Source organism: Mytilus edulis, chromosome 6 (assembly GCF_963676685.1).
Source record: "Mytilus edulis chromosome 6, xbMytEdul2.2, whole genome shotgun sequence".
Taxonomy (NCBI): Eukaryota; Metazoa; Mollusca; class Bivalvia; order Mytilida; family Mytilidae; genus Mytilus; species Mytilus edulis.
In genome coordinates this window covers 39,265,832-39,289,712 of record NC_092349.1, presented here as the reverse complement: position 1 = coordinate 39,289,712, position 23,881 = coordinate 39,265,832, and the positions used below count along the sequence as shown (strand labels likewise).

General features: G+C 31.8%; 1 protein-coding gene across 3 annotated transcripts in view; it reads right to left on the bottom strand.

Moving 5' to 3' along the window:
- LOC139529072 (lactase/phlorizin hydrolase-like) overlaps nucleotides 1-23,881 on the bottom strand; it is a 112,986-nt gene that overhangs the window by 49,041 nt on the left and 40,064 nt on the right. Inside the window, exons 3-16 of one of the 3 annotated variants that reach the window (XM_071325320.1) lie at nucleotides 20,546-20,800; nucleotides 17,717-17,900; nucleotides 17,213-17,389; nucleotides 16,102-16,222; nucleotides 15,341-15,519; nucleotides 14,517-14,852; nucleotides 13,740-13,867; nucleotides 8,165-8,422; nucleotides 5,280-5,436; nucleotides 4,035-4,274; nucleotides 2,967-3,096; nucleotides 2,136-2,314; nucleotides 1,238-1,567; nucleotides 680-810 (exon numbers count right to left, since the gene is read on the bottom strand). In XM_071325320.1, coding sequence (XP_071181421.1) covers nucleotides 680-810; nucleotides 1,238-1,567; nucleotides 2,136-2,314; nucleotides 2,967-3,096; nucleotides 4,035-4,274; nucleotides 5,280-5,436; nucleotides 8,165-8,422; nucleotides 13,740-13,867; nucleotides 14,517-14,852; nucleotides 15,341-15,519; nucleotides 16,102-16,222; nucleotides 17,213-17,389; nucleotides 17,717-17,900; nucleotides 20,546-20,800 — 2,805 coding nt within the window. Of the gene's footprint in view, nucleotides 1-679; nucleotides 811-1,237; nucleotides 1,568-2,135; nucleotides 2,315-2,966; nucleotides 3,097-4,034; nucleotides 4,275-5,279; nucleotides 5,437-8,164; nucleotides 8,423-8,734; nucleotides 8,779-9,238; nucleotides 9,291-13,739; nucleotides 13,868-14,516; nucleotides 14,853-15,340; nucleotides 15,520-16,101; nucleotides 16,223-17,212; nucleotides 17,390-17,716; nucleotides 17,901-20,545; nucleotides 20,801-23,881 lie in introns of those variants that run through there. The other 2 variants (XM_071325322.1, XM_071325321.1) reach the window with 2 other exon arrangements.

Here is a 23,881-nt window from a genome sequence, read left to right as displayed (position 1 = left end):
TCAATAACTCAAAAACAAAATTTTGAATCATCACCAAAAAGTATACAGATATTAAGATTAATATAACAAAGAAGTGTTTAAAGTTTTAAGCCATAATCAAGAATCGTTTTTGAGATATGGTGCGACATGTGAAAAAAACACACCCCTGTTTTAGTTACAAAGTGCCGTAACTCAAAAAGATTTAATCTTATTTTCACCAAAAAGTATACAGATCATTTGACCATCATAAGAAACAACTATGTAAAGTTTCATGAAATTTGGATAAGTCGTTCTCAAGTTACGGTGCAACATGTTTACGCCGGACAGACAGACAGACAGACAGACAGACAGACGGACAGACAGACGGAAGGACACCGGACATTTGTATACCATAATACGTCCCGTCAAAATTTTGACGGGCGTATAAAAATTAGTTGCTGATGTGGTTTTAAATCCATAGGGAAATGTGTGGAACACTAGGAATTTACAAATTCACTGATGAGGTAACTACTGACTGGGTTAAACAGGTGACCGCTGAAATGCGTAAAATTATAGAGAACAAATTGGGAGGGTCTGTGATGATAGACCATTAGAGACAGTTGACCATTGAAATTAAGTGACAGTTAAGGCACGTTTGACTGCATAAAAACTATGTTCATTGACTGAATCAACAGAATATAAAAACAAGTATTGTACTTACCCCCATCTCCTTCAGTATTTTGATGTCATCTTTATATTTGTGGTAGCTATCACAGGCCATGTCACCAGTAGCATTGTTAACTATCCTGTTTCCCATGTGAGCAAAGTCATCCCAAATACTAGCACCTCTGCCTATATACAAAAAAGAGAGTTTTAACAATTTTAAGCTGTATAATACAATTATCAGATTTATTTCTACAATGAATACTCAGTATAAACTGTTCATACTTAAAAGTGATCCAAGTCTGAGTCTGTAAGTTACATGACATTTTATGCTCACATTTATTTTTTCTATTGTAATTGAAATGTCACATATGAAATAAAAGGCTAATTTTTACACAAATAAAATTTGATAAATGTGATAAAAGCTAAAACCAATGGTTGATTGAACACAATAAATTGACAATGTATGTTCTCAATGTAAAACTTGACTGGCATGTGACATAAATGGCAATCACATTCTATTTTAGACACTATCTTAGATATTTCCAACTTTTTTTTTAAGCATCATTTATTCAAGACAAAATCATGAAAGCAGCATGGAAACTGGTATCATTACCCCCTTCATTCCAGCCTCCTTCTATCTGATATGCAGATGTAGCTGAACTCCATTCAAAATCATCTGGGAAAACATCATAGTAAAACTCATCTACATATTCTGGTGCTGTCCCACTTCCTCCATCACCACGGTAACCAGGTATATAGCCATTTTCTGTCACAAGTTGTTTGTAAAACTGGAAAGAGTCTTTTGGTGTTCTAGTTCTTTCAGGACTACTAAAATTAACATGGACAAGACCAAATTTTGGATAATATCCTTCAATCCATTCAAAATTGTCCATCATTGACCAAACAGAATATCCCATAACATCACATTTGTCAAGTGTGATAGCTGAAAAACACACAAAACATGCAAATCACACATCATAATACACAATTAATATAAAGCAAGAAATCAGATTTAAGGCCAGACATTGATACAGGAATTATTAAGAAATCATCAGAAAGTTATTCGATGCAATGAATAGGGAATGGGCTTGAATTAATAATAATATGATATTTTTATTCTAATTTCATGGACTCAATATGTGATGAATTGATCATTTCATGTAATATCTCATATCATCCCTTATACAAATCCCTCAACTTATCTGGCATTTTGGTTAAATCCTTCAGTCTTAGGAGGAAACCAGGGCCTTAGAATGATCCCCTGTTCCCAATTTCAGAAAAAAATACTATAAAAGACTATTAAAGTCAAGATTCAGATTAAAGTTATACATTTGACAAATAATATAACAGCCAAAATAAAATATGAAATAAGCTTGTTATTGATTTATCATGGAAGTATTTAAGTACAGCTAATGTTCATTCTTGTACCTCTATATATATGTATGTACAAAAATGTACTAAAATAAAATAATCATATAAAATTGTATTTGAAAAGATAAGTGTGATAATACCTTTAAGAACTTCATTTGTATAAGCCCTGAGGAAATTGATTCTGCTGATATCGTGTAGATTTCCGTCATCACACATTCCATTCTCAGTGATCATAACAGGTACATTATATTTGTATCTTATCCAGTTAAGTAGTTTGCGTAGTCCCCAAGGAGTCACTCTAAAGCCACCAAGGCAAGTTCTATAACAAAAAACATTCTTACTATGGGTGTTACAAAACTTGCAATGTATGCATGACATTTGGTATACTAGATCAAATGTCAATGGCAGATTATTTGAAATAAAAAAGAAGATGTGGTATGATTGCCAATGAGACAACTCTCCACAAGAGACCAAAATGACCGAGAAATTAACAATTATAGGTCACTGTACGGCCTTCAACAATGAGCAAAGCCCATACTACATAGTTAGCTATAAAAGGACCCAAAATGACAATGTAAAACAATTCAATTGAGAAATCTAACGGCCAGTCTCTTTTACAACTAATCACAATTTTCCAGATTTTGGTTGACATGAAGTTTCATAGACCCTTGTCTAATGTTGTATGATGTTATGTTGACTCCAATATTTCTTTGGTTTTTGTGTCATTGGGTTGCTGTCTCATTGACATATATCCTATTTCTCCTGTAAGTATTGTTGTATACCCACAACTCATATATTTTTAACAAATCAGCGAACATTTTTGGAGAGGTCTGTGAATGTGATTTTTGTTGGGTTTTTATGTGTTCATAAAAAAAAAGTGGTGCTGATCATGTTATTCAACTTTAATTTTATAACATCTGTATTTCAAAATTAAAACATGATAAATATATTGAATACAAATATAAACCTACTTATTCCACTTTGGATCATATTCCCTAATGACATCCATGTCTCTTTCATAATCTGTCTTTGGTTCTATATCTCCTACTGGTGAGGCCAAGTGGGAACTGTACATGTTAACACTAAAAAAGTCTGACGTTCCTGAAATGATATATATGAATCAGTAAATCCCAAACTCCCAAAGAAATGTCAGACAAAAAATCATTCGGTCAGACAGAAATTTTTAGATTTTTCTGTTGAACATATAGTAGAAAATGTCAAATTTCTTTTTCGGTCAGACAAACAGTAAAACAGTTTGGCACAGACTGTATGGATCATAATCCTATGTTGTAATAGTAATAACTGGTTATGCATCTGTATTTGAATGCCTTGTATTGCTACAAACTAACAGACATCTAGATAAAGCAATGATATTGATTTAACATTTCAACAATCAAACACCTAGATAAAGAATTGAGATTCATATAACATTCCAATTTACAGCTAAACAACTAGATAAAGAATTGAGATTCATATGACATTCCAATTTACAGCTAAACAACTAGATAAAGAATTGAGATTCATATAACATTCCAATTTACAGTTAAACAACTAGATAAAGAATTGAGATTCATATGACATTCCAACAGCTGGACAACTAGATAATGTGAAAGTACTTTATTCTTGAATATCAATTTTCGTGGTTTGAGCAAAAGTTTCATATGTGAGGGTTCTTAAATTAAGGGATTTTAATCTTCGGAAGAAAAAACAGCAAAGAATACAAATCCATCAGAAATAAAGCTTGATGATAATAATCAGCTGTTGTTTTATATTGATTTGTTGGACATGGCAAAATAAGATGTCTTGCCCTTTTGGTCTTTAAAAAATTGTTCAGTTCTTTCATGATTAGTAAGCAAACAGTATCTCCTTATTTCTTCACAAAATTTTAAGTTGTCAATGGAGCACAATCAATATATATAAGACTCCATATCAAAAGTGAGCAAACATTGTAGACCTTGAATAGGGTAAGTGGTTAATAATAACACTTCCTGGTACTATTGAAGGAAATGCAAATTTAATAATATATGAAAATGACATACCATAAAGTTTTACTTTCTGTTCATGGGTAAAATTTTGAAGCACCATTGTAACTACGTTTTTCTGTAAATTCATTGTATTCCTTTGCCTCATTATGTCTGGGTAGTCACCATTTACATAAATAGGATGAGCAAACCAACCGAGTCGGAACTGTAAAGCTTGTTCTGCTGCTTCAATATCTCTAGGATCACTAGGATTCTTAGGCTCATACCATGCAGTGTTTAGTACAATAGATACTTGTCCTAAAAATCAATCCAAACTGTTAAATTATAACAATAAGTATCCATCAGCTGCAGGAATATGGAAATTTCCTATTTCCCCATGAAGCATTTTAATAAATGGAGAAAAAAAACATTGTTATGATGTATAACTGATCAATTGTTCCACTCTCAAAACAAATTTGTAACAAAATTACCAATAAGGACATTCATAAAACAAAATGACTACTCATTCATAGAGGACTCATAGTGCATTTCTGATTAATTAAATGTAAGCACATTCTTAATTTAAAGAAAACAACTTTTTTTCAGTATGAAAGATGAATTAACTTATATTCGGACAAGTTTGTTTTAATTTGTTTCCGTAGTTTCAGAGGGGAGATTTTTGTAAAAGTTAATGGAAAACAATGATGGATGACTGACACCAAGTACTCATCAGGAGAAAGTCTCACTGAAAATAAACTCAAATTTTCTCTAAAAATTTTGCTGGTCAAAGGGGAGTTACACACAAGATATTTGTAACATATAGCTATATAAACTTTAAGTTCAGACCTTTTTGCAATGTTTTTGGTTTTAAAAAATGTGACAGGAAAATCAAACATTTTCTTTGTTTTAAAAAAGATCATTTCATTGATTACATAAATCAATGAAATGATCTTTTTTAAAACAAAGAAAATAACAAAAGAAGCAAATTATGTGTTTGCTACTACAGTAAACCAACTAACTTTTGCAAATTTTAGAAAAGTAAAGTGCATGAATGCCATGACTATTTGAAACTTGGATTTTTTTCTTAATCAACTACATCAAATAAATTTTAATATCCTATATTAAACTGCCACAACGTGTGCAAGAAAGTGCTAAATGCAAAATGAAGTACCCATGAAAATACAATATAAGTTGGTTTACAGCTGGCATTAAAGTTTTTCTGTTACATCATTGCATTCTATCAATGCCTTCCTTGTGTACGGAACACATTACTGGAACAGCCAATATGAATTTATCAAACAACAAAATAGAGAAACTTCTTACCCTTTTGTGATGCTTTGTAGGTGTCATTGTATAAGTGATAGGCTTCAGCATGAGCTAACAACATATTACGAGCTAGAACATATGTGGTTGGTTGTCCTGGAGCTGACACATTGTTAGTCTGTTGTATAGGTTCATTCATTGTGAACCAAAACTTCACCTAAATTTACATTAAGTAGATCTATTGAACTTTTCACAAATTTGTAATTGAAAACTATACATATAGCTAACAGGAGAAAACATATGTGGTCTGTTGAAAGACCCAGTTAAGGGTACTAGTCACAACTAAATAAAACATACAAACTACTGCAAATCGGCAAAACAAATGTACAACATACATTAAACAAACTATTTTAGAATATTGATTGAAAATGAATTTATCTATAAATGTGTTTTCAGTGATAACATTCAAAATTTGTGAGGATTTTAAATAAGTTATATAGGAACAATCAATTATCCCTTTCCAGTCAACTCTGAATAGAAATCCTCACCCACTTACATACCAACTTTTAAAATTTCCATACCTGCCAACTTTTTTAAATGGCCATGGGGGGTTTTGTGTGTGGCACCATTTTTGAGGGTAGAATTTTTGATTTGGCTCCTAAAAGTGGCTGACATACTTCTTTTTGGGGGGTTGATAGTTGAAGATGATGTTATAACCCATCTTTTTTTTAAATTGTTTGATTGTTGTATTCTTTTTGTTGAGATAAACACCAGTAAGATGACTTTATGTTTGTCTGATACATGTGATACATTGTCAAGAAATAAAAAAAAGTAATATTTTTCTTTAACCCTTAGACTGCTACGCGCGACTATTGTCGTTCCGATAAGACAGTCCGCTACTGCTACTCGCGACTATAGTCGTTTTCCGTACTCGTTTGTTTACACAGTTACCATGGAATGGGCGGAGTCAATATTCATGAGATTGCGGCAGTTTCGACTTGTATGGATTCTGATTGGCTTAAAATCTGCGTTCTTTCGAGTGTCTCTTGACTTTTAATCAGGTATAAGCGATAAACCGAAAGTGAAAATTTTTGATGAAAAAAGTGACAAAATGGCGGACATTGTTTGGAGAAATGGCCAACACGTTCAGAAGTATTTCAATGATAACGATTTAACAGCGGCGGACGATTAAAAGGATTTGGACGAGAACCAAAGATATAATAGACAGAAATGGAAGTATTCTATCAAAACTGCAAACAGAAGACTTTTAAAGCGAGAATTACAGGGATTCCCAGACATTGTTCAAAATGGATGACATGAAACAGGATTTGCGATGTTTATCATTTCGCCTTTCAAATGTGAATCAATATTGACTAACATCGGTAGACCCGAACTTTAAGTTTGTCAAGATTATATATATTGATGAAAGCTTTAAAAATGAACTTGTCGTGTAAATATATTTGTACATGGAAGTAAAAGTCGGCGCAGTGAAAGTTGGAGGAAAATACCGGAAAATATTTGCATAAAAAAGGCCGTTGGTCTGAGAAGAAACTTTTATTTTTTGATAATCACAATGGAACTTAGTTCTTAAAAGAGATTTTAAACTATATTGGTTCAATTCTGAAGTCATGGATACTTTTACATTGATGGATCGTTTAATAAAACATGAAAAAATAAGTTTACCTTTGTTTACCTATTTTCGCACCTGTACAGGTAAAACATGACCAGAGACTCACACAAAAATAAAATAAATTAAAAATACAGAATCTAACAATACTTTTTTATATAACTTTTATTGATGAATATTCAATATTTACAAAGATACAGCAATTGTAAGTGAACATGTTTATTTCATCAGTGATTAAAATTTTACTCAGCATTACACAAAAGTACAATAGAAATCAATGCAGCAGTCTAAGGGTTAAATAATTTAATAACAAAAAAAAATGTTCTGTGCGTTGGATGACTTCTAGAATGTTTGGAGACATCATTAAGGCCACCGTGGTCAACTTTACAAAAGGCATGTGACAATCCTAACGTTGACTTAGACAACCAGCCCCTATACTTGACATCATTCTCCCATTTCTCTAAGTATTTGCACGAAGCAACATGCTTTTTCTTTTTAGACGGTGACAGAACCATTTTGTAAGTGATAACTCGCCCATCATGATTCCAATTTTTATAAATTTAACACCCAAGCTAAAAAAAAAACAAACTCAAAATACCTAACAATCTTCAATTCTTTGATTGTTTGTTTACTATGCCGACATTTATCAACTAGTGAATGTGTGATCACTAAATTTTAATTGGATGAAATTTGTCAGACATGATTTGTCTCCCTTGGGAAATCTATGAAAAGTTCAAATTCGGGAACAAAAATATTTTTCGTGTAAATTTTACTAAAATCATGTTTTTTGGCTATTTTTATGATCACGATCGTGTAATCGGGACAGAGGTCAAAATCATGTAGTACACTCCTAAATCGTGAAAGTTGGCAGGTATGAATCTCATAATTCTACTAATGGATTATAAAAAATTGTAATAAAAAGTCACAAATAAAAATAAAAACTATGAAAATATCAAAATGAAATTAAAGTTCTTTAAAATAAATTTTTATATGTAAACATGTGCTTCTAGAAGCATATGTATGTCATTGCTAAGTGACATGAGTAAACATTTTTGCATAATCAATAAGCTATGTTCTAACAGAAGACAAGAACAAAAGAGTTTTTGCTCTAAATTATGTTAAAATTCTGAAAATGACATAATGTATATCTTTTTCATTGATATTTTCAAACTTAGTACATTTTACAGCTTTTCAATTTTCACCTTTTATAGATACTGTGTCTTTACACAGATGTGGTTAATAATGGAGTGATCTAAATTTAAAACAACATTTAATGTAGAGCTACAAACACAAACAAATTTAATGTAGAGCTACAAACCCTATTTCCAAACTCCTTAAAGCAGACATCAGCATATTTCTTGAATTGTTGGATTGTATTTTCATTTGCCCATCCTCCAGTTCTCTCTAGTTCAAGTGGGATATCAAAATGATACAGTGTTACCATTGGTGTAATACCTGCTGCTAGTAACCCGTCTATAACTTTATTGTAATAAGCAATGCCTGGCTGGTTTGGTGTAGGATCAGTACCATTGGGGAATATTCTAGTCCAAGCAATAGAAAATCTATATGCTGATACCTGAAATAAACACATTGTATTAAATTAACAGAACACACAGTTAACATACAGTATTGTTATATTTTGCTGTTAACCCTTCCAAGGATAAGTGAAAGGTCAAGCTAAAACATCTTAATCTTGCGTTTTTTCAACCTTGTTTAGGGACTGGTATCAGTAAAACAGCTACATACTAAAAATGAGAGCATGAGTCTTTTTTATTTGGCTAGCAGCTTATATTTTATGATCTCAATGTGCAAAAAACCCTATTATTTATTACCTAAAGATCAGATAGAAGTTGTATATCTTCATTGTATCTATGGTAACTGTTATTACCTTTAGGTCAGATAGAAGTTGTATATCTTCATTGTATCTATGGTAACTGTAATTACCTTTAGTTCAGATAGAAGTTGTATATCTTCAACGTATCTATGGTAACTGTAGTTACCTTAAGGTCAGATAGAAGTTGTATATCTTCATTGTATCTATGGTAACTGTAATTACCTAAAGGTCAGATAGAAGTTGTATATCTTCAACGTATCTATGGTAACTGTAATTACCTTAAGGTCAGATAGAAGTTGTATATCTTCATCGTCTCTATGGTAACTGTAATTACCTAAAGGTCAGATAGAAGTTGTATATCTTCATCGTATCTATGGTAACTGTTATTACCTTTAGGTCAGATAGAAGTTGTATATCTTCATTGTATCTATGGTAACTGTTATTACCTTAAGGTCAGATAGAAGTTGTATATCTTCATCGTATCTATGGTAACTGTTATTACCTTTAGGTCAGATAGAAGTTGTATATCTTCAACGTATCTATGGTAACTGTAATTACCTTTAGGTCAGATAGAAGTTGTATATCTTCATCGTATCTATGGTAACTGTTATAACCTTTAGGTCAGATAAAAGTTGTATATCTTCATTGTATCTATGGTAACTGTTATTACCTTTAGGTCAGATAGAAGTTGTATATATCTACATCGTATCTATGGTAACTGTTATTACCTTTAGGTCAAATAGAAGTTATATATCTTCATTGTATCTGTGGTAATTGTTATTACCTTTAGGTCAGATAGAAGTTGTATATCTTCATCGTATCTATGGTAACTGTTATTACCTTTAGGTCAGATAGAAGTTGTATATCTTCATTGTATCTATGGTAACTGTAATTACCTTAAGGTCAGATAGAAGTTGTATATCTTCATCGTATCTATGGTATCTGTTATTACCTTTAGGTCAGATAGAAATTGTATATCTTCATCGTATCTATGGTAACTGTAATTACCTAAAGGTCAGATAGAAGTTGTATATCTTCATCGTATCTATGGTATCTGTTATTACCTTTAGGTCAGATAGTTGTATATCTTCATCGTATCTATGGTATCTGTTATTACCTTTAGGTCAGATAGAAGTTGTATATCTTCATCGTATCTATGGTATCTGTTATTACCTTTAGGTCAGATAGAAGTTGTATATCTTCATCGTATCTATGGTAATTGTTATTACCTTTAGGTCAGATAGAAGTTGTATATCTTTATCGTATCTATGGTAACTGTTATTACCTTTAGGTCAGATAGAAGTTGTATATCTTTATTGTATCTATGGTAACTGTTATTACCTTTAGGTCAGATAGAAGTTGTATATCTTCATTGTATCTATGGTATCTGTTATTAGTGCGGTGACTGAAGGCAGATTTTTTGGAATTTAATCTCCCCACCGAACACACACCTACATAATATATCATTGGAAAGAGGAAATCATGTACTATAAGAATATGCCTGTCGTCAGGACTTGATATGGTCACATTTTTTTTAAATTGAGGTCAAAGGTCATATGTAAAAAATTGTGAAAATTTGGGTGGGTTTCAATTTTGACATTTTTTCTATTTCTAAACTCTACCTAAATACAAATGATACTGTTTTGGCTTTAGTAATGTTTGTTATTATACATAAACCTTAATCATTGAGATTTTTTTTATCAAAAAAGTCCTAAAACGACGTTATATAAACAAAACTTCAAAAATCAAGTTTTCAACCTATAAAATGTTAAGAGCACCTAAACCTTAGAAAAATATCAATTTCAGGTAAAAATCAAGTGTCATGCAGGACAATACTTTAAAATTATTTTTTAAACTATCATCTTGGGTGAGGTATCAAACCAAAGCCATAGAACACTACAGTCAAATATGACCTCAAATTGAATTTGCGGATACTTCAAGTTTTTTATAGACTACTCGTTGCTTTTTGGTTTTTTTCACAATTATTACTGCTACCATAGTATTATCTTTTGTTGTGTAATTAACTCTGGTTACTATCTATTACATTATAGGTTTTGTAACTATATCCCCCCCTTTTTCCCTTGCAACGTACCACAGACTTCAAAAGTATTCCATATAAAAAAAGAAGATGTGATATGATTGCAAATGAGACAACTCTCCAAATGAGACCAAATGAGACATAAAACAATTATAGGTCCCGTACAGGTTTCAACAATGAGTAAAAGTCATACTGCAAAGTCTTCAATTCCCGAAACGAATAATGTAAAACAAACAAAAAATCTAACGGCCTGATTAATGTACAAAATAAATAATAAAGAAACCAATATAGTATATAGAAATAAACGACAAACACTGCATTACCGTCTCGTAACTTAAAACTGACAAATACAGATAGTGGCGGTGGTTTAACTTTTTTAAGGGCACGCCAATAATTCCCTAACCTCGGGACTGGATTCGTGTGTACCAGTGCAACAAGCTTTATACCAAATCAACCCTTATCTCCATCATGTTCATTTTCATCAACTGTCACAATAACAATAACGGTACCATGTTTTCTGCACCAGATGCGCATTTCGACAATACATATTTCTTCAGTGATGCTCGTGGCCAAAATATGTGAAATCCAAAGCTTATATTAAAGATGAAGAGCTATAATCCAAAAGTTCCAAAAAGTATAGCCAAATCAGTGAAATGAATCAGAGCTTTGCATTAGGGAGATACATTCCTTAATTTATTATAATTTCTAACATTTTGACATGTTTTAATATTTCTACACATTTCAATCATGGCCACAGGTCTGCACATAAAAGGTTCTGCTCAAAGCAAACACGTTATTTTGAGTTTTTCTTTACAAGTACAGACAAGGTATTGTAGGAAGTCCGAAGACATTTGTTCCTAAAAATTACCAGCTTCAAACCATCCCTATCAATTCATCCAAGATTTAACAGAGATCTATAAGGGGGTTTAGGAAGGTGTGATGACATCCATATGCTTGTCTGCAAAGATGCTGGGGAAACATCATACGAGAAGTACACACTATCTTGTATTCGCTCAATTTCATGGTTGGCAACACATTAGATAGCATCGCACTTTATTTTAAGAAGCATAAAATCCATTGGCATTCAATGTTTCAACAAGGTGTTTTGAACCAAACTCACAGTACATTTGTAAAGCCAATCCTAAATGAAAAGGAGTAAAATAAAAAAGATTGCCTCAACAATTGCTTAGCATTTCCACAATTTCTCTGGTGCCATTTCCTGAGAATAGTCTTGGCTGTTTGCATTTTCATTGAGTAACCATAAGGTGAATTGCAATAAATACGAATGCATTGACTGAATTAAGAAGGAAGAAACAATTCATCCAAAGTTGGGTAGTCTTCTTTGGAGTTTCGATGTCTTTTCTAAGTAAACTTGCAGCGGAATTAAATATCTGTCCGTTATTTGTGTCTATTACAGTTTTACATTGAGATTTTGAGGTCAGTTTTCAATTGACTAGAAGCTTATATGGCATCTAAAATAGTTAATTTGCTACTAAATAATATGTTATATTTGCCTTGAACTTGTTGAAGTTGTTTGACAACTAAATTTCTATAGAAATAAATGAGTTTAGAATGCATTTTTCATGTAGAATATTTTAAATTAGAATCAGCCTGAAGAAATGATCTATAATTATCAAGTAACGGTGCCATGAGGAATGACCATTAAATCGTTGTCAATAGCCAAAATAGAATAAGTAAAAGCAGTATTGTGTTCTGAAATATCTGCTTCCACGGGTTTGGTATTATTTTTTTGAAGTTTAAAAGATGGACAGGAAACTATTTCAACTTTAACTTTATCTGACACGGATAAAATATTTTTAATGCGCTCATCTGATTCAAACTTGAGTAATTTTTTATCTTTCTAAAATGTTTATTGCAAAAAAGTATACAAGTGCTCCAGATGAACGACTGCATTCTAGAACGTGTACACTGAATACCCGAAACTGAGGGACAACAGTCAGATAATTGTATGTCGTCAAACTTCCTGCACGGAGTTCTTCAAATTAACAGCTATCGCATGAATCATCTTGATGTTCCCTCATCCAATCTTTTATGCAATGCAGATACAAAAGTCGACTTCCCTAAACTGGTAAACTGACTTAAAATTTCAATCGATGTTTTTTTAGCATATTTTTTATTCACTGCATAAAATTTAACGACTTTTGTCTGTTCTTTGGATTTAATCGAGCAAGTTGCAAAGGACTTGACATATCTCGGAATATTTACTGGAACTATCCGTCATTATTTTGATTTTACAATATGACTTTTCTGACAAAGTATATTTGATGTTTTATAAAAAAAAAACCATAGAATATAAACATATACAAACAAAGTATATGGCATATATCAGTGCACTTTAATTGAAAATATGTGTATATAATAGCGAAAAAGGTAGTAATTTCATATATCATTTGAGAGCAAATTATTGACTAATACACAAAATGTGACGGAAGGCAAGTGATTGAGTTCCGTGTTGAAATTGAAGATTTTTACTCCATTCTTTTTCCATTGATTTCTTAAGTTTTTTTTCATATTTTGGTTCCGAAATTTTTATCACTTATTAGTTTTATTAAATACTATATGCTTAAAATATTATGGGATAATTTTTATTACTACTATGAAGAAGAAACTAAAGTTTGAGTCTGAATTTGCAATTAAAATAACCTCTATTTTAAATAGTCTGAACTTCACAAATTTTATAGATTAGAAGAAAATAAAATACTGAATAGCATATTTTGACATGTAAAAATAGCTTCAGGAAAAACTATTTCAATTAAATGTAAGCAAACATACCCATTTTTTTCATTTTGAAAAAGGGGGGTTGAAACTCTCCAATATAATACCAGTCATTAAAACGACTTTTTAGAAAAAAGTGACCGTACGAAATTATGACGACAGGGCAAAAACTAAAGAAGACATATTTGTCTTTAAGTTAAGACCATTTTTAGCCGTGTGTTATTTGGGGAGATTAAACTCGCGATCTAGACGACTTTTTACACTTCTGTCACCGCACTATATTACCTTAAGGTCAGATAGAAGCTGTATATCTTCATTGTATCTATGGTAACTGTCACAAGCTACATCTCCTGTGTCCTTGTTCTTTACTACACCAAGATGAGATATGTGATCCCATAAACTTTCACCTTTACCTAAAATATGTCATCACATATATATAATAAAATATCAATTGTACAATATATCAGTACGGAACTAAAATTATTGTACATTGTTTTTAAACAGTCTTGAGCCACTTCAACTCTCTTTGCACAAAACCTTGCTTTTATAAACTGATTAACGAATACCAAGAGTTACTATGTAAAACACATCTACCTTGATGTAGGAATAATGTTTAAGCAAAATGAAACCAACCAGAACAACAAACAAACAGTTATAGCACAAAAATTAAAATATAAAAGAAAAAAGGAAAAAAATCTGTTGGTTTGTTGCACATCTCAAATTGAATTGAAACATATTTTATCATTACTTTGGAATATTTCCAGAAATTATAAGAGCCTTTCAAGACATCATAATTATTTGAACTAATATCATTCCAAAATATAACTTTTTAAATATGATGATTTATCAAATGAAAGAATTTTTTTACATCTCCCGCTTGAAGTTACATAATATGAATTTAATATCAATAAACTAGTTATATAACTACAATAGTTTTTATTAGTTTGTTTTTTTGCCTTAACAAATGAAGTAACTTTGCACAGCTTTTCAACTACCAGTAATTGAACAATTGATACCCATAGTTGTATGACCTTAATGTGTTTACAACTATCATCAACTCACCATCTGCATTCCAACCACCTTCTATCTGATAGGCAGCTGTTGCAGTAAACCATTTGAAATGTTCAGGAAATTTTCCGTAGAGAAATGAGTTCTCATTGGGCACCATAGCTGTTGATACTCCTCCTATACCAGGATATCCTGGCTCAAAACCATTATCTTTTATTAACTGATTGTAAAAATACGAAGAAAATTTTGGTATTCTTGGCAAAGCAGGATCAGAATAATTCACCATGCAAAATCCAAAGCTAAAGTTATAGCCATCAGTCCATTCAAAACTATCGATCAATGAACGACCATAAAATCTTTTCAAGCTGGAAATTTTATCAACTTTTATTGCTGAAATATATAAAATATAAACTTATTGATGCCCCATTGTATATATAGTTCAGATCTAGCAGAAAATCTAAATTCTGGAAAGCCTGAACATGATTGACTTTACTATGTTAGAGTAGATCTCGACATGAAATTCATTTGGTTTTTAGAAGTTTTTGGTTATCTCCCTTTGATGAGATGTTCTATATATATATAAACATTATTTCAATACAGTTTTGAGAAATCTTAGCCAGATATCAATATTTTAATTTTCCCTCCTTATTTTATGTTTATTTGAAATGCTTCTTCCTTAATTCTGACTTAATGCTCTCTTTCAAATAAAAAAGCCTAAAATTACATAAAGACTCGCAACACCTTTAAAATTTATTTGAGTTTAATACTTTGAAAAACTAAAATGTGTCCTTACATCTTTTTAAATGAACATACTTGTACAGGAAAATAAATGCATTGGCAATATAAACAACAGCCATTGTTTTTTTTATGTACTATACCTTTCAGTAATTGATTAATGTGGGTTTTGTACCACTGGACATTTTCTGTGTCCTGTAAAGACTGTGTCCCACCAGCTGGTCTACCAAGATACCCTGCCATATACATCACTGATATTGGATATTCTTTGTTAATCCAGTTTAGTATTTTTCTTATACCAGATGCTGTTTCAGTGTCAGATCTTTGAATAAAATGAAAAGAAATAAATATATATGTCAAAAGTATACATGGTTTCAGTTGATAAAAAACAAGAATGTGTCCTTAGTACCGGCACACAGATGTCACACTCGCACTATCATTATCTATGTTCAGTGGACAATGAAATTTGGGTCAAACCTCTAATTTGGCATTAAAATTAGAAAGATCATATCACAGGGAACATGTGTACTAAGTTTCAAGTTGATTGGACTTCAACTTCATCCGAAACTACCTTGACTAAAAACTTTAACCTGAAGCGGGACAGATTGATGAACTTACAGACAAACTGACGGACTGACGGAGGGACAGACGCACAGACCAGAAAACATTATGACCCTCTACTATTGTAGGTGGGGCATAATAACTAACATTTTTTTTTAAATATATTCTCTGTATAGCCTTGTGGTTGCAATTCATATAAAAATACTGGAGTTATTGGAAATACATCATTTATTTCTGAACTTACATGTACTGTTCATAAAAGTGTGATATACATGACGCATGTTTTAACACATACAATGCATGAAAAGTACATAGAATTATGCTACAATAATCTTTAACATACGCATATTTGTAAGTCCTGAGTTGTTTATCATTGTTAAAAGATGAGAATTCAGTATTTTCTCTTGGAACAGGATCAGCAAACATGGTTCCTACATACAGTAAATCCAGAAACTCTACAGTACCTAGAAATGTAAAAAAAAATTGTAAAAATAACTCTGTGCAATATCAAAAGTTTTCTATTAATTAGCCTAACCTTTAAGGATCCTATACTTTATAGTAATGGTCTGACTTAATGTTAAAGTTTTGTTTGGGTAAAGCTTAAACTAGGAGTATGAACTTTATGTTAGGAATTTATTATAAGAGTTGTAGTAAGTAGTTTAACATAACGTTGCTCCAAGTTATCTGCTTAATACAAAGACTGAAAGTTCAAACAAATTTCAAAAGTTAAAATGACAATATAAAAAGTCAAATGTGTTCACAGAATTTTAGGAGTGTTCAGTATTATTTGACACTGAAACTGTTCAAACAAAAATCAGATCAATATAATGTCATACAGACTGATTCAAGTTGTCACAGTTCAGAAATCTGAAATTCAATAGTTAATATTTTTTATATTCTTCTGTAATAATATGTTGTAAATTCAGAAATTTTAGGGTTCATTGTGATTGATAAACAATAGAGAAAAGTTTAATTCTAATTGCAATGATTTTGTGAAATGCTTAATTTAATATAATTTAATGCTGATAAAATTTATAATTCAAGTTCTAAATTTACAAGAAAAAACTTTGAATTAACAACAGCAAGAAAATTGGGTAAAATCTTAAAGGATTATACACTGATTAAGAAATTATAATCATTATAAAAAAAGAAGATGTGGTATGATTGCCAATGAGACAACTGTCCACAAGAGACCAAAATGACACAGACATTAACAACTATAGATCACCGTACAGCCTTCAACAATGAGCAAAGCCTATACCACATAGTCAGCTATAAAAGGCCCTGATATGACAATGTAAAACAATTCAAACAAGAAAACTAACGGCCTTATTTATATGAAAAATGAACGAAAAACAAATATGTTACACATAAACAAACGACAGACAACCACTGAATTACCATTATAGACAAAAAAAAAATTTTAAATGAATACCAGTTTATAATATATTTACCCTTTACACTTGTTATGTTGAAATTTCTGGCATAGACCTCCATTTCCTCAGGCCACTGTCCTTTAAACAAAGGATGTGCCCACATTCCTATATCAAAATGTAATCCTCTATTTCTTGTTGATTCTTTGTCGTCTGAGACTTCATACCAATTGGTCTGTAAAGTTATTCCAATCTCACCTTAAATTAAATATACAAACAAATAATTTACTTTCTGATTCTTACAAAAGTTTTTTTTATCCCATACATGATTAGAAAATGCAACCAAAAGCTTGCAATTTGTATAAATATGTTTAAGTTGCATGTACATGTTAAAGTAAGAATCTATCTAAGATCTAAGGCATAGAATTGGTTCAAATAATTGCTTTTTAAGGGATTCTAAAATTTGAAGAATCGAATTAATAGCTTAAAAATTGTCATTAGCTAAAGTAGCAAACAAGAGACCAAAGCTTCTTCTTCCATTACCATGTTAATTTGAAAAACGTTTAAAATATAATGACTGCTCACCCTGCTGTTTAGTTTTGTAGTTGTTCTTGTATTTGTAGTACACAGCTGCATGGGCCAGTAAGACATTACTGGCAGCCTTGTAAACAGTCTCTGCAGGGCCATCAATACCAGGGGCAATGTCTTTTGTTCCGTATCCTCCATAAACAAATGTATATGGATCATGAAATGTGATCCATTGTTTCACCTATAATATCAACAAAATTATTTGTAATATAATAACAACTTGAAATTGACATCAGTGTACATGTTTATCTTTTCACTTTTTGTCAAGGTTGCAACTTTTGTTGCAGAAAGCTCGACATAGGGATAGTGATCCGGCGGCGGCAGCGTTAGCTCACTTCTTAAAAGCTTTATATTTTAGAAGGTGGAAGACCTGGATGCTTCATACTTTGTATATAGATGCTTCATGTTACGAAGTTTCCGTCAGTCACATGTCCAATGTCCTTGACCTCATTTTCATGGTTCAGTGACCACTTGAAAAAAAGTTCAAATTTGAATTCTCTCTTATCATAAGTTATAGGATAACTATATTTGATATGTGCGTACCTTGCAAGGTCCTCATGTATGTCAGACAGTTTTCACTTGACCTCAACCTCATTTCATGGATCAGTGAACAAGGTTAAGTTTTGGTGGTCAAGTCCATATCTCAGATACTATAAGCAATAGGGCTAGTATATTCAGTGTATGGAAGGACTGTAAGGTGTACATGTCCAACTGGCAGGTGTCATCTGACCATGACCTCATTTTCATGGTTCAGTGGTTATAGTTAAATTTTTGTGTTTTGGTCTGTTTTTCTCATACTACATGTATATGCAATAGGTCTACTATATTTGTTGTATGGAATGATTGTAAGGTGTACATGTCTAGCGGGCAGATGTCATGTGACTCTGACCTCATTTTCATGGTTCAGTGGTCAAAGTTAAGTTATTGAGTTTTGGTCTTTTTATCTAATACTATATGCCATAGGTCAACTATATTTGGTGTATGGAAATTTTTTATGATCTTTATCATTATGTCAGTCGCGCAGGTTTTATTTGACCGTGACCTCATTTTCACGGTTCATTGAACAGTGTCAAGTTTTTGTGTTTTGGTCTATTTTTCTTAAACTATAAGTAATGGGTCAACTATATATGTTGTATAGAAGCTTTGTTAGCTGTACATGTCTGCCTGGCATATTTCATCTGACCTTGACGTCATTTTCAAGATTCATTGGTCTTTGTTTAGTTATCTTGGTTAATGTTAAGTTTATGTGACAGTTGTAATAAAGCATAGCTTTATACTTATGACTATTAACATAATATCAATGATTAGTATAAAAGCGAGACATTTCAGCGTGTGCACTCTCAAACTACTGGTAAAATATCATGTTGTGATTAGTTTAACTCTGTCACATGGTGACCCCCTATGGATCTGTAGGAGGTTGGTAAATTTCATAGGGAGTTCATTACGTCACATTTACTGTTAATGGTGATGCCGTCTATTGATGTTGTATTTCCATTGTTCTTTCTTCTACAAAGCGCAGCAGGAAAATTCCTGTGTGCAATAAATTCCTTATACGGTTCGATGATCACTACTTACCTTACGAATCCATAGGAAACTCAGTCTACAGCCTCACCCCTATGGCTATGGGTTTTACTAACCCTCTATGGATCCTTAGAGGGTCAGTAGCAAACCATATAACTTATATTGTTTTAAACTGTACATCCCTTGTGTAAGTAAGAGCTTTCTAGTAGTTAGTACTACATTGAAGTAGTTCATATCAAGGTATATAATGTCACCACATTCATGATATTAATTGTAATAGGTAGAAATGTGACTTCGTGTCAGTCTATATCTTTAAATAAATATACATAATAAACAGATACGCCATGAGCCCATGATACGCCCTTCGTCTTGTGTGAGAAGTTTTATGCAATAATCATAAATAGTTTCTGAGATACAGCGCGACTTGTGAAAAAAACCTTTTTTTTTACAAAAAAAACTTTTTTAAAAACTTTTTTTACAAAAAACTCAATAACTCTAAAGTAAAATTTTGAATCATCAACAAAAAATATACAGATCTTTAGGTTAATATAATTAAGAAGTGTGTTAAGTTTTAAGCAATAGCCATTAATGGTTTTTAAGATACAATGTAACATGTGAAAACCCCATTTCTTTTTTTTTATAAAAAAACTCAATAACTCCAAAATAGAATTTTGCATCATCACCAAAAAGTATACAGATCTTCAGATTAATATAATTAAATAGTATGTAAAATTTAAAGCAATAATCATAAATATTTTATGAGAGACAGCGCGACATGTGAAAACCCAACCCCTTTTTTTATAAAAAAACTCAATTACTCTAAAATAAAATTTTGAATCATCACCAAAAAGTATACAGATCTTTGGATTACGGTAATATAATTAAGAAGTGTGTGAAGTTTAAAGCAATAATCAGAAATTGTTTTTGAGATACAGCGTGACATGTGAAAAATACATACCCCTGTTTTAGATATTAAGTTCCGTAACTCAAAAGTTTAAATCTTGTTATCACCAAAAAGTATACAGATTGTTTGACCATCATAAGAAACAACTATGTTAAGTTTCATGAAATTTTGATAAGGGGTTCTCAAGTTACAGTGCAAAATGTGGACGCCAGACAGACGGACGCCAGGATTTGTATACCATAATATGTCCCGTCAAATTTTGTTTAAGGGCCTCAATGAATATTAGACTAGTTCTAATTCAGTTACCCTCTTTAAATAAAGAATTTATTATCATTATTATTATTACACCTTCAGGCTTACATATTTACACAGGTTATTTTTCTCACTAAGTGCTATACTACCTTGAGGCCATATTCCTGGAAACATCTATCTGCATAAGCTGCAAATTTATCAACAATGGTAGGATTGAGCCATCCTCCTAAATCTTGAAGTGCCTGAGGTAGATCCCAGTGATATAGCTCCACCATGATGGAAATCCCTGCTTCTTGGTAAGCAGCAATGACATTATGATAGTGCTGTATACCTTCAATGTTAAATGGTCCATCACCTAATGGTTGTATTCTGGTCCATGACAATTGAAGTTTAAAATACTTTGCCTACAAGAAAATACAAAACCTTTGTAAGATTATGGAATACATTTGAATGTTTCATACCACTTTTCCTTGTTTTTTTTATTAGTACCGGTATATAGAATTTTGTCAGAATTATTGCAGTCAAATTTTCATTGTTTTTTTTACCACAATTTTCTCACTTTTTCAGCAAGAAAAATTTAAAAACATTTATTTAGAAGATGAATATGACTTTTATCATGTTTATAGGATACAGTTCACTTTTGCATATCCATGTCTAATCAATCATGAAATTTTGGACCGAGAGACTGCAAAAGAAAATGGTTGTCTATTTTCAAAGGCAAATGTTTTTTAGCTGTTTTTGGTCTGTTATTGACAAGTGGTCTCTGAAAGGCTTTTAATATTATAATGACATAAAACCGGTTTAGTGAGCTATAGATAGCTTAGAAAAAAAACTCAATAAGTTTCTACAGATATCTCACCTACACATATGTGACCAGCCACAACATATCCAGGCTTATGGAGGTAGAAAGTCATTGTGAGAAAAACTCCATTAACTATATGTGACTTGCCACTTCAAGGCTTAGGAGGGTACATTGTCTAAAATTTGCTTTTTCTATATTTATCTAGAAAATCTAGTCATGTTTTTATGACATGTATTTTTGTTGTAAAAGCAACGAGTCATTTCGAATACCGGTATGGAAATGAGACTGTTCTATGACGACTTTTATTTATTGAAGGCACTAATTTATAAAACTCAAAATTATTTTATTTATTGGCTCTTAGGGGACAACCATTTGATATTCTAGAGGGGGGGGGGGGGGGCAGGAGGATTTTTTAAATAAATAACTCAGCCTTGATAATAACAAAAATAAATGGTATTTTCTGTGGAAGATAGAAAAAAAATTACTTGACTTGACTTGCAATGTATTGAAAATAAATAACTCAGTAACGTAGGTCTAATCGAAAGTATGAGATGGCACCAGATTCTTCATAAATTAATTTTAATTTTCTCCAAAAAAATTTGTGAAACGCATCTCAATTTTTTTGATAATAAAAGTATAAATATTATTTAAATATACTTGAAATGTCTTAAAATTGGTTTCATTTAACTTGAGATATATTGTCTCAGGAAACCGTACCTCACTCTTATTTTAAAAGGGCCATAACTACATTGAGGCAAATGTCTCATGTAGGAAGTTTCAAAACCAAACACTTGTCTCCATATCAAATTGTGTTCACGGTGATTGCCTTGTATCCCTCAGATGTAGCCCTGATTTTTCAGGATCAATGTTTCTTATTTATTTGTCTTTTGTTCATTGATTGTCTTTCTGTATTCTGTTAGTGATGCATTCCTTTTGTAATCTAGTAATTTTGTTATAAACTCGATCATGAGTTTAAAAACTAGAGGCTCTAAAGAGCCTGTGTCGCTCACCTTGGTCTATGTGAATATTAAACAAAGAAGAAGATGGATTCATGACAAAATTGTGTTTTGGTGATGATAATGTGTTTGTACATCTTACTTTACTGAACATTCTTGCTGCTTACAATTATCTCTATCTATAATGAACTTGGCCCAGTAGTTTCAGTAAAAAATGTTTGTAAAAATTTACAAATTTTATGAAAATTGTTAAAAATTTACTATAAAGGACAATAACTCCTTAGGGGGTCAATTGACCATTTCAGTCATGTTGACTTATTTGTAAATCTTACTTTGCTGTACATTATTGCTGTTTAAAGTTTATCTCTATCTATAATAATATTCAAGATAATAACCCAAAACAGTAAAATTTCCTTAAAATTACCAATTTAGGGGCAGCAACCCAACAACAGGTTGTCCGATTCATCCGAAATTTCAGGGCAGATAGATTTTGACCTGATAAACATTTCAATCCAATGTCAGATTTGCTCTAAATGCTTTGGTTTTTGAGTTATAAGCCAAAAACTGCATTTTACCCCTATGTTTTATTTTTAGCTATGGCAGCCATCTTGGTTGAATGGCCAGGTCACCGGACACATTTTTTAAACTAGATACCCCAAAGATAATTGTGGCCAAGTTTGGATTAATTTGGCCCAGTAGTTTCAGAGAAGAAGATTTTTGTAAAAGATTACTAAGATTTACGAAAAATGGTTAAAAATTGACTATAAAGGGCAATAACTCCTAAAGGGGTCAACTGACCATTTCGGTCAAGTTCACTTATTTGTAAATCTTACTTTGCTGAACATTATTGCTGTTTACAGTTTATCTCTATCTATAATAATATTCAAGATAATAACCAAAAACAGTAAAATTTCCTTAAAATTACCAATTTAGGGGCAGCAACCCAACAACGGGTTGTCGGATTCATCTGAAAATTTGTGGGCAGATAGATCTTGACCTGATAAACAATTTTACCCATTGTCAGATTTGCTCTAAATGCTTTGGTTTTTGAGTTATAAGCCAAAAACTGCATTTTACCCCTATGTTCTATTTTTAGCCATGGCGGCCATCTTGGTTGGTTGGCCGGGTCACGCCACACATTTTTTTAACAAGTTACCCCTATGATGATTGTGGCCAAGTTTAGTTTAATTTGGCCCAGTAGTTTCAGAGAAAAAGATTTTTGTAAAAGATTACTAAGATTTACGAAAAAATGGTTAAAAATTGACTATAAAGGTCAATAACTCCTAAAGGGGTCAACTGACGATTTTGGTCATGCTGACTTATTTGTAAATCTTACTTTGCTGAACATTATTGATGTTTACAGTTTATCTCTATCTATAATAATATTCAAGATAATAACCAAAAACAGCAAAATTTCCTTAAAATTACCAATTCAGGGGCAGCAACCCAACAACAGATTGTCCAATTCATCTGAAAATTTCAGGACAGATAGATCTTGACCTGATTAACACTTTTACCGCATGTCAGATTTGCTCTAAATGCTTTGGTTTTTGAGTTAAAAGCCAAAAACTGCATTTTACCCCTATGTTCTATTTTTAGCCATGGCTGCCATCTTGGTTGGTTTGCCGGGTCACGCCACACATTTTTTAAACTAGATATCCCAAAGATGATTATGGCCAAGTTTGGATTAATTTGGCCCAGTAGTTTCAGAGGAGAAGATTTTTGTA